Here is a 14,476-nt window from a genome sequence, read left to right on the forward strand (position 1 = left end):
GGGCAATCCTCCCGGCGTATAAAACCACCCCCTCGTCCACTGTTCTCAGGGACGCAGGACTACCCTCGGCCCGCGTCGCGCTGGCCTACACCCGCCTGAAATACGGCGCCCGACTAAGGCTCGCGGACAAGGGGCACCCCCTTGTCAGCCGCCTGCGTGAAACACCTCGTGCCCGCAACTCGGGCCATTCGGCCACGACCCTGCAAACGGCTGCACAACTTCTCCCGCGGATCCGGAGACTAGAGTTGCGCGCACCTCGCAATGCCCCGGATTCTCGCACTGACCCCACCGGAGGAGTCCCGAAAGAGGAAGCGGCCCGCCGCTTTATCGAATGGCTGGACATGGTATCACCTGACGATATCGTGGTATATACGGATGGTTCGGAAAAACACGAAAACAACTGCGTCCAAATAGGGTACGGATGGGCCGCTTTTAGGGCGGGCCTGGAATTTGCCGCAGGCTCCGCATCTATTACGCCGGAAAGCCACGTTTTCGACGCCGAGGCGATTGGCGCCCTAAAAGGGCTACAGGCGGCAGCCAAGGCCCAGCCAGGCGCCCGGATCTGGATTTGTGTGGACAGCACCTCGGTTATTTGGGGTCTTAGAGGCGACGCGCCGCGTTCGTCCCAATGGGCCTTTCTGGAGTTCCATAACCTTGTCGATCTACTCCGAAAACAAGGTACCGAGGTTCGGGTCCGTTGGTGCCCTGGGCACCAGGGAATCCCGGGAAACGACCGGGCTGACGAGCTGGCCAAGGCCGGCTCCGCCGGACCGCCGGACCCAGACCCGAGGGCTCAGCAAACCACGTATAGCGGTGCCGGCACGGTCCTCAGAGCCATTCTTTCGAATATAGAGAAGGACTGGTGGCGTAAAGAACTCTGTGAACGGTCCCCCGCATATAGGGAATGGAAATTCCAATACACACCGAGAAAGGAGCCCGAGGAACTGCGTTTGCCAAGACCCCTACTGGGCCATTATTTGGCCATGAGGACCGGCCACGGCGATTTCAAGGCCTACCATGACCGTTTCAACCACCAGGATGCAAACACCTCGTGTGCCTGGTGCTGGAAGCGGACCTCCCCTGAGCACCCGGTGCACTGCCGCTATTCGCGGGCGGTGTGGAGAAACTGGCCGTGGCCTAATAACGACCGGCCGGCCGGGCCGCCAAATCGCGCCCAACGCTGGAAATTCTTCCAGACAAGCTTCGGGCAACCGAAAAGCTTTGAGGCGTTTTCGATAGCCACCAACTACTTCAGCGCCCGCCCCAGAGCGGCCCGCCAGCGCCCCGCGCGCCACGAACGCACTTTACGCCTAGGGACACCGATCGTAAACGACTCGAACTCTGACGAGGAATAGACTTACTGCCTTTTCACCCACACTTCACGGCACAAGCCGTCAGACGAACCCTCCGTGCACCTTAGGCACGGGGTCGCGTCAGTGAACTAACCCCCTAAGCAGGACCGGGCCCGAACCCGGTCAGGCACGATCCGCCTCTGCCCTCCTTGTTTTCCCCCTGTGTAAATAAAGAAGATAGAACGCGCGCCGAGATACCCCTCGGGAGGTTGCTAACGGCCGGCTAACAAGCCGGGCCGAGCCCGGCGTTAACTAATACTACTACTACTACTACTACTTTGCTCTATCGAGTAGTTTGAGGGGGGACGTTTATTTGGACTTGGTGTCCAATGGTACTTCTTTTGATCCTCCCAAGTTCTAAACATACCTTCCTAGGTATATACGTTTTGAAGTGGCAGGAACGTTTGAACAACGTCACTGGATGTTAATTAGGAAAGACTGCCCATTGTAACTACCTACCTTGTCTAAGCTGGTGCCGACCCGACGTGTCCAGGCCTCCCATAGGACGCAAAAAACGGTTCCGTGGAGAGAACGGAATGAACGCTTTCCAGGGCATGATTGGTATGAGGAGCGACTGAAGATGATCAGATTGGAAGAAAGTCGGATCTCTGGGGGTGATGGCATGGAACCGCCCGTCAAAGCCCTGAGTGAGCTTCGGGATGAATTCCCCTTTCAAGACGCACGGCAACAGGTAAGTGATTTTGCAAACATCACCATCCGTTTGTCGGCTTTGACCCCAGGGTGCACGTCCGCCAGTTCGATTGCGTTAGGAGTCTCAGCATTGGGACTTTAGATCTTGTGCAATTCAGCCAAGGACTATAGCCTGCCCCTCGAGCACATCTTTACCCAGTTCACCCAGACAGTTACTCGCAGACATAAAAGCCTTGCCGTCCTCAGAATTGTCGAAAATAGCTCCGGACAGCGCCTGGATCACCTCTCGTCCTGTGTATCCAACTACACTAGCCCGGACAGATGCCCCTCTTACACTCTTCGCACGTCAAACGGGGTTGAATCTACCCTTGTCCTAAAGGAATTTCCCTACCGTCCGTTACCAGGCTTGGATTTTCGCGACGGCGGCACCTTCCTGGTACCAAGGGGCAAGCTGCTCGACATCATCGGCGCCGTCGGCCCGACGCTTCCCAACAAACCAACTTTTATGCCCGGAATTGCGGGAATTGCTGACGTCTTGAGGGCCTGGGAGTCGCTGGTCGTCACGGTGGCAGACGGCTTCGATGGGCGCGTCAGTGACACGTACAAGCCCAAGCAGCCGGGAGAGACGAAGTTCCTATAAATAAGTATGTAATCCGTTGAGCTATTGAGCTGTCCCTGTTCACTTTCTGCATAGCAATAAGCGCTAAGATGCTCCGGAGAAAAGCCACTCGTATCGAGGGGTACCGACTTGGGAAAGTTGCGGTTGTGTCTTGCGAGGGAGTTGGGCAAGCCTGCTCCTGCGACTGAAGAAAAGCACGAAAACAGCAGTGACTGGTTAGTCTCTACCGAAAAAGGGGAAGATACGATCCAGGCTGACCTCATGATGTCACCAGTTAACTGTGTCCGCTGATGTTGGGGTTGACGGCAGTAGGTTGCTCAGCGCTGGCAAGCCGCCGTTGGGCTTTTCCGTGCGGCTGCCTGCTTGCTCATCCCGGCGTGGTGAGAGGGAGGGCTAGTCCAATGGTTAGAACAGAGCTTTGTCCTTTTCCGTATTCTGTGTTCCGGCCAAAATAGAGTGCCGGCGTCTGATAACTAGCAGAAACTCTGGAACTAGCGGTCGGCAGCCACTCAAGGAACCAGCGCTGCTGCTAGATATTAAGGAATACAAGTGTCGCACATCAGGCCTCGTATCACATGCCAGCCCAGGAAAAAAGAAGTACAAGTATGCTCATGGTCTCGTTAAGTATTGTTCATGTATATGTCTAAACCCATCCCAGCCTAAGCCTGTACTGTATCTCTAGAGCTATTAGAGCAAAGAAACTCGCAAAAATTTAGATACCCAAAAAGAAAACAGAAACGATATTTTAGAGAAAGCGCTGCTGATTGCAAGGCACAACAGCCAAGTAAACATGGCATAGATAGATAGATCACTGGGAGAAAACCAAGGTTACTCCTACCAATCCAAGTCGTGCACCATCTGGTCATCTCAACCCGCGTCCGCAATTACCACGAGAACGTCATAAGGGCAGGGTTGAGGGCCAGCGGCAGCAAAAAGTGCGAGGCTGCGATCGTAGCCATGGGCAGAATAGCCACAAAGTCGGTGATGCGCCAGTCGTGCGGCACAAAGGGCGCGACGGCGAGTATCACCATGCCGACGATGAAGACGGTCGAGAATATCATGGAGAATTTAAACTAAAGATCACGACACGTGGTTAGCTGAAAAAGATCAAATCCAATGACGAAAGGAAAGCCAAAAAGAAGGCTCATTGGAGTTTAGTCTCGAGTTCAGGTGTGGAGGGGGGAGACTTGGGATGGAATGAATAAGAGCCCCGCGGCGTAAGCAAAGCTAAAATCAACGACAACGATTAAAAAAAAAAAAAAAAAAAAAAAAAGACTAACCTTCTTCAAAACCTTGGGGACCTCAATGAAGAAGTTCGAAAACTCGGCCTCCTTGGAAGTTGCACCCCATGTCATGTTGATCTCAAACATGTGCGCCAGCAGCGCCTGGGATACGTGAAGCGACAGACCACCCAAGAAGATGGCCAACATCAAAGTCCACTTGAAGTTCTCAAAGAATGCGTACAAAAGGCTGCGCTCGCCCAGCCTGTATCGCATCAGAGCAAGCGCAACGTTGCCGAGTCCGTTGAAGACGATGATGATCGAGAACCAGACCTTCCAGCTGTCGACGTAGTACTTGTCCAAGTACCCGTTGAACCAGCCCATCAGGAAGTAGTTGACACATGTCATGATCCAAGCCGCACCGATAGCGTAGTAAGTTCCAATGTACGAGATGACGGTGATCTTGGACGTGAAGCGGATGTTGCTGAAGAGGAAGCGGCGGAACAGCGGAGTAAAGGGACCTTTCCACAGCCACTTGCGGATCGGGTGGAACAACAGCTCGTTGCAGCCATAGGCGTACTTCTCCCACCGCGCAAGCTCGTCGTACACGGTGAGCGATACACCTTCCTTGAAGCCTTCGCCGGCCCAAGCCGCCAAGCGGATGATGTACCCGGCGCACTGCAACCGGAGCGACATGTCAAAGTCTTCAGACACGTGGCTCTCGGACCAAAACTTTTCGTATCCGTCCTCATCCTCGTACGAGACCTGCTGAATTGCGGACCAGCGGAGGATGGCATTGTGGCCGACAAAGGGCGCCACGTCGCCGTTGGAGACGGTGTATCTGATAGCCGAGTAGATCAAGTTGGTGAAGAAGGTAATGCCGTTCTCAAAGTACGTGTGAACAACCTGCATGACGCCCGAAGAGAACTGCATGATGCCGACGTCGGGTGATTGCTCCATCTCAGAGACAGCATCGAGAAGGCAGTCGGCTGGGACACGGGTGTCGGAGTCAATGATGAGGATGTAGTCACCGACACGGATGTTGCCATCAGCCCAGGCACGACCATCCTTTTCCAGAACTTCCTTCAGAGCATGTTCGTAAGCCTGAGCCTCATCGTGCTGTGTCCACTCAGGGCCACGCTGGACCTTTTCCAATTCTTCCTCGACCTTGCACGAGATCATCAGGGCAAAGTTCATGTTTGACGCCTTCTTGAACTTGCCGCGTCTCAAGAAGCCGTTCTCACCATGCTTGGGCCGCGCCACCCAGCCGATGCTGTTGTCGGCGTAAAAGTCGATACGGGCATGACGCTCCTCCTCCGTGATGAGCTGCAGACCATCATCGTTGACGAACATGTTGGCTGACCCGCCTTGGAGCTCATAGGTCGACATGGCCTGCTTGATGGACTTGACCGTTGGCATGATGACACCCTGAAGACCCTCCTTGTACACGGGGCACTGGACGGTGACGTGAGGAAGGTTGGCGGTCTGCAGTCTCGGAGGCGTGCGAGCCGAGTAAAACTTGGAGTTGATGGTTAGCTGTCGGACAGGGCCAAATATCTGTGCCAAGCAACCGACAATGACCTGGGCGAAGAAAAGAGTGAAGAAGATCTGCAGAGGAGCAAGTCCAACGAGGGCCAGACGGATGTAGCTGCCGTCGACCAGGACCTGGATTGTGAGTTCTCTCCACGCAGCACCGAGCGAAACTGTGACCAGGACCAGAGTGAAGCACACGAGCCAGCTGTTCAAGAGGTGAACTGGCCGCTTCTCGGGCTTGATCTCGCCGCTCTCCTCGTCAATCTCGTACTCGGCCACCTCTCCACCTCCCTTCTTCTCGTCATCTTCATCTTCATTACCGGCCTTCCAGACCAGCTCCATCAGCTCAGCTTCAATCTGCTTTGCCCTCTGGATCAGGTGGAGGGCATCATCATCCCAGACCACAAGCAGCCCCTCCGAGGCTACAAAGGCAGCGAACTGATGCTTCCTTGCGCGTGGAAGGTCTTCAATGGTCGGCAAGATCTGCACCCGAAGACCGTTCATCAACGGCACGTCAACTGCGTCGGGCATCCACTGCAGAAATGTCCTGATGACCCTGGAGTTGACAGTCATGGCGCACTGCAAGGCATCTGGTGTTAGCAGGTCATCTCGGAGACGAAACATAAAGTGCCTCATACCTGAACATTGAGCGCCGCGCAAGCAACTGCGAATGGTGAGGTGCCTAATTGTGGCGGGCAAGCCATGTAATGCCCCTTGGATTTGCGAAGGAGCACGCCCTCAACCTCGCCGCTGCCGTCAGAGACCCAGAGCTGGGAGCACTGTTGCTGGTACATGTAGTTGACCATGACCTCGTGCTTGATGTCCTCGACGATGAGGGAGCTATTGTTGGACCTATACGACCGAGCCGAAAGACTGGCCGGCCGGGAGTTGAAGCGCGTAGACGGCGGCTGCAGCTCATAATCGTTGCCGCCGTCGGCTCCGCTCTTCTCTCCATTGCTACTCGGCGATCGCCCCGAAGGCCGCAAATGGCTCGGTTGAGGGGCAGATAGCTTGCCGGACCTTGACACTGCAGCGGGCGTCGATGGAGATGAAGTTGGGGAGGATGCTGCAGGCTTGTCAGCCTTGAAGTAGCTGCCGAGTCCCATGATGAGTGACGGTCAAGGCTGCAGTATGACCTGTCACTTGGGTCGCTTCCGAGCTCGGAAGTTGATATGAGATGCGCGGTGTGTTGGGTAACGAGGGAATCGACCGAGTCTTAAAAGTAACGACAGTGGGCCGTCACACCACAACAAGCAGCGTGGACGTATTTGATATAGCGAACGGACAGCACTCAACGAGGAGGCCAGAGGGGTGCCTGCGATTCAGCTAATTGTGATTTGTTGATAAGGGTCGACTGCAGCAGAGAAGACGAATGTAGCCTTGCTTCGAGCTGAAGCTGGCGAGCTACTGTCTATAACTGGAGACTGTGCGGTTCATCACTTCACGGTCAACAAACTGCTGCCATGGGCTTGTGAAGTGAGGCGCGCTGAGCGAGAGGGATGATGGCAAGCGAGTGGAGGCACGCCAACAGAAAGAAAAGGAACCACAGGGTTGGCGGGGAGAGAAATAAACTGGTTCCAATTCCGTCTTTTCTTGGCCCATTCACCCTGCCTGACGCACCGACATGGGGGTGTCGAATGGTTGGGCTGGGCTTCGCATCGAGACAGAAGCGCGCGCCGGCAAGGCCATCGACGGGGTGGGTGGGATGGGACGCATGGGTCACATCCGTTCGAGTTTTGGAAAGGCCTTTGGGGTAGGAGAGGGAGAAGCGAACGAAGCTGGGCTTCCAATCTGTCCCGGCCGGCCCGACATGGAACAGGGGTCTCTTCGATGGCTGGCTGGGGTGGGGTTCAGTCGGTGATGTGCCTGAACTGTCGCCATGTAGAGTGGAGCCTTTGAGGTCTTGGGGAGCATGGTCAACACGAAGAAGGAAAGAGTTGCACTGTGTGAGTGCAGGCGAGGACATGGCAGGCAAGCAAAGTAGGATATCCGCAGCTGTCTTGGCTGTCTCTTTTTTGCCATTTTCCCTCCGTTGGGTCGACCGCGGGTAGCATACACGGACTTCCACACGAGCAGAGATGCAAGGCATAGCATACCATAGCCTATTAGCCACCCAAGATCCAGATCAGCCAGCCCTTAACTCTCGGCCTGGTATATATCGATGGCGTCCAATTGGTGGTGGCTGATTTTTTTTTCTGCCGCGAAAAGGACAATGAGACCTGGTTCAGAATAATAATAGTTGACCGCCAAGTTAGAGCTGACCCTGACTTGATGAATTGAAGCAAATTTCTTTATCTGGAAGTTGGATTGCGGTAGACCTGTTTGTTACTTGTATCACCATTGTACCGGTCAATTCGTTATCCGTCCGTTTGTCGCCCGGTGTGAAAAAAAAAGTGCATTTGAGACAAGACAAACTGTAATCAAAAAACCAAATGAAAGCGCTTCCCCAGGGGTGGGAAAATGACATAACCCCACCCTTACAGAAAAGGAAGGCGCGATACAATGTGCCACAGGGGGGTAGGGGCAGCAGCCACCTCCGATAGGGGCTAGACACCAACAAGTTTTCTCCCGCTGAATTTTGACCAGTCGTAACAAGCCCCACTCATCAGTGCTGAAAATGAGCCCTGTACAAGCATCTGGGTATGTTATTAAGCTAGTTCCTAATTCAACTTCGGTTACTTCGCCTATACAACAAAGCATTCACAGCTCGGCGTATTTCAAATCTCAGAATAGAACATTACAGGGCTGCTGCTTGTGTGATGCTGTCAAAGTGTTCTGTTGATCACAGATAAGCACCTTGGAAATCCCCGTGGGTCACTGATGGGAGGTGGATACGTTGAATTTTAATTTTTCTCAGCCCTTTGGGGTTAGACGTTCCGGGCACGCGAAAAGGTGGGGAAAGGCAGAGAAAGGAAAAAGGAAAAAAGAGACAACGGTGGGCCGCCGTAGATCTAGCACGGAAGGAGCAGCTAGTGTGGTGTGCTTCCCGGTATGGTCTGGCCGGCCGCCGACTACTGTAATTCGCCGTCCTCTTTAGCCGTTGCTTCCGGTACTCTGTACTGCACTTGTCATCTACGACACTCCCACACCCACTCGGATTACCGGGAGATGAATTGGAGTAGGAGGGCAATTGAATTATGTGGCAATCTCCGCAGACAAACCGCTTTGTACTACCTACCACTTACCTCGTGCTTGGAATTGACGACCTCCGCCACCCACAGATATATTTTGATGCATGTGTTGATAGTAGTGGAGGCAACACTGACTAACTTTTCAACAGAACCCATCACCGTGGCATCGCCGTCCAGCTTCTTTTTGTTCTTGTTTCCAGTATACCGCCATTTCCTTGGCACTCCACTGAAATTGGGTTTATTGATTTGAGGTGACAGCTCCCAGTCTGTCATCCATACTGTATTTGCCTGCCAACACGCACCCAGCTAGCCGTTATGTGATAGGGCAATTTAGACAACAAACCTCGGTTCGATCGGCAGATAAGCATCGCATATTATACCGTGCGTTGACATTCTACAGTGATTTTGCTTCCCGTTTGCTCATTGCTTCGTCCGAAACTCTTCAGGTGAGTGTTAACTGGACGGGCTTAAGCTGGTATGGCCCCACACCAAGTCTGGAGCGTAGGATTTGTGACGGGACGGCAAAGCAATCCAAGTACCAGATTTGTTCTTGTAGTGGTGGCGTAGTGCATACCCAATATTTTGAACCTTTTTTTAAAATCTGGCTTGCCAGAGGGTATCCAGCTTGCCATCCAGCTGAGTTGACAATGGTGATTGGTGATAATACCATGCCACCTGGATCCCGGAGCGAACAAATAATGTACGCAGGACGAGCTGTATCAGGGCCGTTTTTTTGCGCTGAAAAGGCCCAAAGATGGATCCCCTTTTATGCGATGATATACGCTAACGCCCTGCACCCGAAAAGCCGCACAAAAAAGCCTGCAGGTTGATGACCAACACGAGGTGGTGCAGAAACCACAGTAGCGAATTGGAGGGGCGATCTCCAATGGGACCAGATTCTAGCTCCAAACGCACGTCGTCGTAAAGTCGAACACCCCCACCCACACCCAGCCAACACGTCAAAATCTGTAGCTCTACAGGTAGTTCTTCAACGCGTGGTGGCCATTCGATTGTTCAATTGCCATCGAAAAAAATTCTATTTTGGGCGCCAAGAGGACAACAACCCACGCGCATATGCAGTGCACTGCAGCTTATTTGCTCCGTAAAGTTGCTTTTTTTTCTGGGTGTCCTTTTTGTCTGCCGTTTTGCACAGATCTCGGCTTTTGGACTTTTGGTTCTTACGTTACCATCCATTGTGTCAACCCTCTTGGAAACTTTCATCATCACAAAACAAAACCGTTCCAACTTCCAAGATTGTTGAAACCATGCAACCCTTTTTCTACTCCTCTTTGTGACGATAAGAAAAATAAAGCTGACCACAAACGGGCCGCAGATGCTCGATCTGACACAGATGATAATATCCGATCCCTTTTTACGTGGCAGATAAAGAAAAACAAGAATGAAAAAGAAAAAAAATTAGACCAGTCGATTTCCTTAGTCCCTGTGAAGAATTTAATGACAGCCAACGTTTATCCCGTAATTACTACAACCTGTGATGGAAACCCACATGCGGCGCTTAGCTGAAAAAGGAAAAAAAAAAGAATAAAAGACAGAAAAATAGGGCAAAATAACGAAGGCTTTATTCCTCTGTGACGGGATACTGCACGCGCGTATCTCGGCGGGAAGAGACAAAACGAACGGGCCCCCGGTATTAGGTAATTGCAAGCCCAGGAGCCGCAGCCGCAGCTGTCCTGAGACTGAGACCTTGCAAGAAAAAGAGAACATGGGGGGTTGCAGTTGGAACGCATCCCTTGCTAACCGCCGACGAACCTTTTTTGGGGTTTCCTCAGTCCGAAAGGAGGGTCGTCTTCTGCACCAATACTGTACTGTACGGTTCTTGTGGTCTCCCACCGACTTTTCGTAGCCCTGCCTTATCGATGACGCTCTATAATATGTCCTATAGTCGTGTTCCTACCACGTAGGTACTCCACTGCAGGCAGCATCGTGTAAGGGAGTATCCATAACCGGGATAGTTGTCGGGAAGAAGCAAAGAAAAGGATATCAGTGCTGCAAAATATGGTGATAGTAATCTTGTTGAAACAACCACTATTGACACAAGATTACACAGTACGTTGGGGTGTAGAATGTAAGAAAGCCAAGATAGTTACTCTTCTCATTATTCATCCTAGAGACCTGCAGAAAAGGTCACTGCCCTACTGTAATCCAAACTAGACTAGGGTCCCATGTACTATTTGCCAGAAATCAAGACATTATGATACCCAAACACCATCTATGTAGTTAAAACAGCACAACAAAAAGCCAAGGCAAAAAAGTGAAAGGACGCGTAATCCATCGACGAAAAAAGAAATCCAACAACAGAGTAGTGCTTCTCCCTTTCTACAGCTCCTCGTTTCCGTTACACTGCTGCCACATCTTGACGCTGCGAATCTCCATCTGGGGGCGCTTCCAGGTGGGGAACCACTTGTCTCGCGCCTCCCAAAAGTCCTTCTTGGCGTTGGGGCTCCCGTTCAGCCACGGCTTGCCCGACTTGCCGTCCTCGAACCAGCCATTGGTGCCACCGACGGCCAGGTTCAGGATGAGGAAGAAGCGCTGGTCAAAGGGCGTCTGGCTGCGACCTGTCTGGGTCCAGGGGTCCTGGAGACGCGTGCCGTTGGCTCCCGCTTCTGGGAAGTTGCCGCGCTTGTACAGCGGCTGGTCAAAGTTGACGTACATGACTTGCAGTAGGCGGCTGTTGATGTAGGTGAAGAGGTAGTTTTGCGACCACTCAAGGCCGAACGTGTTGAAGTCGGAAGAGTAGGTTGACTTGAGAGCTTGCCGCTTGTTGTTGGTGCGCCACCAAGCATTGTTGGCCGCGTTAGGGCCCCAGTGCAGCGCTGACGACGCAATGTTGTTGCCGCCCTGGGCGTATCTCCAGTCATTGCCACGGCTCTCGGCAATGTCAATCTCGCCGGATCGTGGCCAGGGACCGTAAACATCATCGACCGGCATCATCCAGATTGCCGGCCAGAGCCAGTCACCCTCTGGCATCCGAGCCGAGACCTCAACACGGCCGTACTTGATGGTAGCGCCCTTTTTGGTGTGGATACGGGCCGAGCGAGTGGGCGGGACGATGGTTGCGTTTCCGACAGTTGTGTTTGTGGCGGCAATGCAGTCTTGCACAAGCGTAGATGTGCAGGTGCCATCCTTGATCAGGTCGATAACAGTATCCTGTTGGATCTTGGTCTCATCTTGTAGAGTGGCCTTGATCTTAAGGACTCCGTCTTCGACAAAAACATTTTCGTCGGTCCCAGTTGTTTCTTGGAACTCGCCATTGCTGTAAAAAGTTTGTTAGTAATCTGCCATGCATTTCTTGTGGTAGCGTTGGATAATTCGAGGACATACCCAAAGCCGCCCACTGTAACTTCCTTCGTCCACACATCGTCCCGCAGACCGCCCGAAAAGTTCTCATCGAGGACCATGCAGTAATTGTGCTTTACGACGCTCCTGATGCCGTCCCAGACCAGCACGCCCGAGATACCCAATCCGACGAGGATGCCAATGATAGGCAGGATGGTAACCCATTTCTCCTTGGGGTGACGCTTCTCGAGCCAGGGCTTCTCCACCTCGCCCTTGCGGACCCTCCTGCTGTGAAAGTACCGCTGAGCGCGCTCCTCGAACCTGTTGCCGATCCCACTTCCGGATTCGTAGCTTGACGCCGGCCGCGACATGGCGGGCGTGCCAAAGGGGTTGTGGCCTCCTGCCGAAGATCTATGCGAAGCCCGAGACTCGATACCGTCGCCAAATGGATTGCTGCTGCTGGCGGCTCCGGGTGTGGCAGTGAGATATGGGCTCTCTGGCGTGCTCGCGCGGTGAGGAGTCATTATATCATTTGGTGACGTGGGGGTCTCCGAGGTGCGGTGGTTTGCACGAGAGCCTGTTCGGCTGCTGTAGTTGCCATTATAGGGGCGTTCTTGGTCCATGGCTGAACGGGCTGATGAAACAAGACTGCGCTCTTTGTGCAGTTTTGCTGGTTGCCAAAAAAAAAAAAAAGAAGAGTATCTCAAGGTAGGGGATGGTGGTTTATCTGCGTCGTCCAAGAAGCCGCAGCATCAATAAAAGCGAGTGATAAGAGTCGATCTGTTCTAGGGACGATAGCAAGACGGCAAGTTGCCCAACAGCCTCACAACAGCGCTATCCCGATTAGGCGATCTCAGAAAAGCCAGAAATACACAAAGTAAACGATAGGACGGACACACAAAGATGCCTCTACCAGTCAGTCGCGGTGCGTAGACGTCGTGGGTCAAAAGGCAGCACCGCCAAAAAAGAGAGCCTCTTACAGGAGAGCAGATCGAAAACAAAAGATGGTTGCAATTGAGGAGACTTTGCGCGCAACAGCTGCTCCTCACGGCATCCCTGTGGCGGCGGGGATCATGGCTACCTCCGCCAAGAGACAGGTACGTACCTCACTAGGTTTGATCCCTGCCGATACGTACCTTCCAGCCGGGATTCTAGAGTTTTATCGCATTTGATGAATTTCCCCAATCCGTTCTTGGCAGGTCTTGGGGTCCACATCGTGCGCGTTTAGCAGCAGACACTGGGCTGTCGGGGCCAAGGCCAAGGGAACCCCTGTCAAAAAGTCAAGCCAACAAACACGAAGACCTTGTGCGGGTTCGTGCGTGGATTCGGATTTCATATTGCCTGCTGTTTCCCCCCCTCACATGTGCAAACACGTGGTAGTCACCGTAGATAATCCCAGCATTGATCAATGGATCATGTTCAGCTGCTAGGTATACGTCACTGGCAATGTGACAAGGTCCATTGGCAGCTGAAGTGGAATTCTCTGACCGCCCTCACTCCAATACGGGGAGTATACTATCTTTGGCATCATCGTGCCTGGAAAACGGCCATGCGCTGCTGGCGTTCCGGGAAAGCTAGTCTAGTCTAGCCTAGCCTTGCGGTAAAAGAAAGCTGCCAATCGGATGGAAACCTATATTGTCTAGATAAAGATTCCACCTCGAGGGTGGGAAACAGCCAGACTAGCCAGTCCAATCAGTGGGGTGAAAAAAAAGTAGTCGATATGATGAGTTAGCTCCCGTCGGGTTTTTGTAGAAAGCAAGCAAAGTCAACGTTGGCCCGAAGCTGCCTTTGGGACCCAATTCACTCTCCAACAAATTGCTAACCAAGTTCAAAGGCTCATACGTAAAAGTACCTTACAAATGGATCTAGAATCGGCAACACCATCGGCCGAGCACTTTCGAATTTTGAGGGAAAGGGGGCAAAACAACAAATAAAAGAACAGGAAAAGAAAAAAGTCTCCGCAGCCACGCACGCCACGCCGCCCTCAGGCCCGCGTAGCCGAGCCCCGAGTATTGCATTTGACGTCTTGGTATTGACTTTCAGCCCTCGGGAAATATCTTTGGCCTGTCTATTTTTCTTTAGGCATCTTTGTTGGTTCAATATTTACCCAAGAGATTTTAGGTAGTAGTTGGGTTCGGTGCCGACGAAGCTTTTTTTTATTTTTATTTTTATCTTGCTGCCTATTTTGCGTTAGTCTATCCAGGTATAGTTCTAGGCCCAAGAGGACGGGACGGTAAGGCTGTACTAGATTGATAAGCCTCTGATACAAAAGCTGCAAAGCCAACGCTGGACTGCATGCTGCAAAGTTCAGCAGCATGCAGGTAGAAAATGTCTCAAATTACGGGATCGCTCCGTGGAATGAGAACATACAATAGCAAGATTTTGGACCAAACGTGCATGTCCGTACTGTCTAACTGTCCAACCACATGGCAAAGTAGAGTTCGTGTCTAATCTCCAAACCTGTCGGTTTCATGTGCGTCATGTTTCTGCATCTCGCATGCCATCAAATGAGCATCCTGGACGCCGGCCCAATATCTGCACATATCTGCACAATGGTAGTTAAGTTCTTGCCATGTTGAAAGCGGTGAGGTTTTTTTTTCTCGTTCTTTACTTCACAAAAAAGAAAAAAGGAAAAAGACAAGGCAGCCAACGTTCCCTCGTGATCATTCGTGG

The 14,476-nt window shown here is 52.4% G+C and overlaps 6 protein-coding genes across 6 annotated transcripts; 3 read left to right on the plus strand and 3 right to left on the minus strand.

Annotated features, from left to right (window-relative positions):
* Nucleotides 1-1,932: 1,932 nt before the first annotated feature.
* Nucleotides 1,933-2,643, plus strand: MGG_15033 (uncharacterized protein; the record flags this gene model as incomplete). The annotated part of the gene is made up of 2 exons (XM_003721176.1): nucleotides 1,933-2,043; nucleotides 2,167-2,643. 2 exons carry the CDS (start codon nucleotides 1,933-1,935, stop codon nucleotides 2,641-2,643), a joined length of 588 nt encoding a protein of 195 aa, XP_003721224.1.
* A 525-nt stretch (nucleotides 2,644-3,168) lies between these two features.
* MGG_02574 (uncharacterized protein) lies at nucleotides 3,169-7,094 on the minus strand. Its single transcript, XM_003721177.1, has 3 exons — nucleotides 6,014-7,094; nucleotides 3,903-5,954; nucleotides 3,169-3,695 (listed from the first exon to the last, which is right to left on the minus strand). The coding sequence occupies exons 1-3, from the start codon at nucleotides 6,479-6,481 to the stop codon at nucleotides 3,507-3,509; spliced, it is 2,709 nt and encodes a 902-aa protein (XP_003721225.1). The 5' UTR covers nucleotides 6,482-7,094; the 3' UTR covers nucleotides 3,169-3,506.
* MGG_18025 (uncharacterized protein) lies at nucleotides 6,981-7,918 on the plus strand (the record flags this gene model as incomplete). Its single annotated transcript, XM_003721178.1, has 3 exons — nucleotides 6,981-7,128; nucleotides 7,261-7,321; nucleotides 7,815-7,918. The coding sequence occupies exons 1-3, from the start codon at nucleotides 7,000-7,002 to the stop codon at nucleotides 7,916-7,918; spliced, it is 294 nt and encodes a 97-aa protein (XP_003721226.1). The 5' UTR covers nucleotides 6,981-6,999.
* A 1,371-nt stretch (nucleotides 7,919-9,289) lies between these two features.
* On the minus strand, nucleotides 9,290-9,700 carry MGG_18026 (uncharacterized protein; the record flags this gene model as incomplete). The annotated part of the gene is made up of 2 exons (XM_003721179.1): nucleotides 9,290-9,472; nucleotides 9,689-9,700. The coding sequence occupies 2 exons, from the start codon at nucleotides 9,698-9,700 to the stop codon at nucleotides 9,290-9,292; spliced, it is 195 nt and encodes a 64-aa protein (XP_003721227.1).
* An 836-nt stretch (nucleotides 9,701-10,536) lies between these two features.
* MGG_02573 (beta-1,3-glucan-binding protein) lies at nucleotides 10,537-12,901 on the minus strand. Its single transcript, XM_003721180.1, has 2 exons — nucleotides 11,849-12,901; nucleotides 10,537-11,780 (listed from the first exon to the last, which is right to left on the minus strand). Exons 1-2 carry the CDS (start codon nucleotides 12,424-12,426, stop codon nucleotides 10,844-10,846), a joined length of 1,515 nt encoding a protein of 504 aa, XP_003721228.1. The 5' UTR covers nucleotides 12,427-12,901; the 3' UTR covers nucleotides 10,537-10,843.
* MGG_18027 (uncharacterized protein) lies at nucleotides 12,808-13,491 on the plus strand (the record flags this gene model as incomplete). The annotated part of the gene is made up of 2 exons (XM_003721181.1): nucleotides 12,808-12,900; nucleotides 13,003-13,491. The coding sequence occupies 2 exons, from the start codon at nucleotides 12,808-12,810 to the stop codon at nucleotides 13,231-13,233; spliced, it is 324 nt and encodes a 107-aa protein (XP_003721229.1). The 3' UTR covers nucleotides 13,234-13,491.
* Nucleotides 13,492-14,476: the final 985 nt, after the last annotated feature.

This window comes from Pyricularia oryzae, chromosome 7 (assembly GCF_000002495.2).
Source record: "Pyricularia oryzae 70-15 chromosome 7, whole genome shotgun sequence".
NCBI lineage: Eukaryota > Fungi > Ascomycota > Sordariomycetes > Magnaporthales > Pyriculariaceae > Pyricularia > Pyricularia oryzae.

Bases quoted from the DNA above. Each gene is read 5' to 3' on its own strand.
- MGG_02574 (XM_003721177.1), bottom strand. From the start codon at position 6,481: ATGGGACTCGGCAGCTACTTCAAGGCTGACAAGCCTGCAGCATCCTCC. The intron at 5,955-6,013 runs GTATGAGGCACT...GATGCCTTGCAG, and splicing joins GCGCGGCGCTCAATGTTCAG to TGCGCCATGACTGTCAACTC. The intron at 3,696-3,902 runs GTTAGTCTTTTT...CGTGATCTTTAG, and splicing joins TCCCCAAGGTTTTGAAGAAG to TTTAAATTCTCCATGATATT.
- MGG_02573 (XM_003721180.1), bottom strand. From the start codon at position 12,426: ATGGACCAAGAACGCCCCTATAATGGCAACTACAGCAGCCGAACAGGC. The intron at 11,781-11,848 runs GTATGTCCTCGA...AACTTTTTACAG, and splicing joins GTTACAGTGGGCGGCTTTGG to CAATGGCGAGTTCCAAGAAA.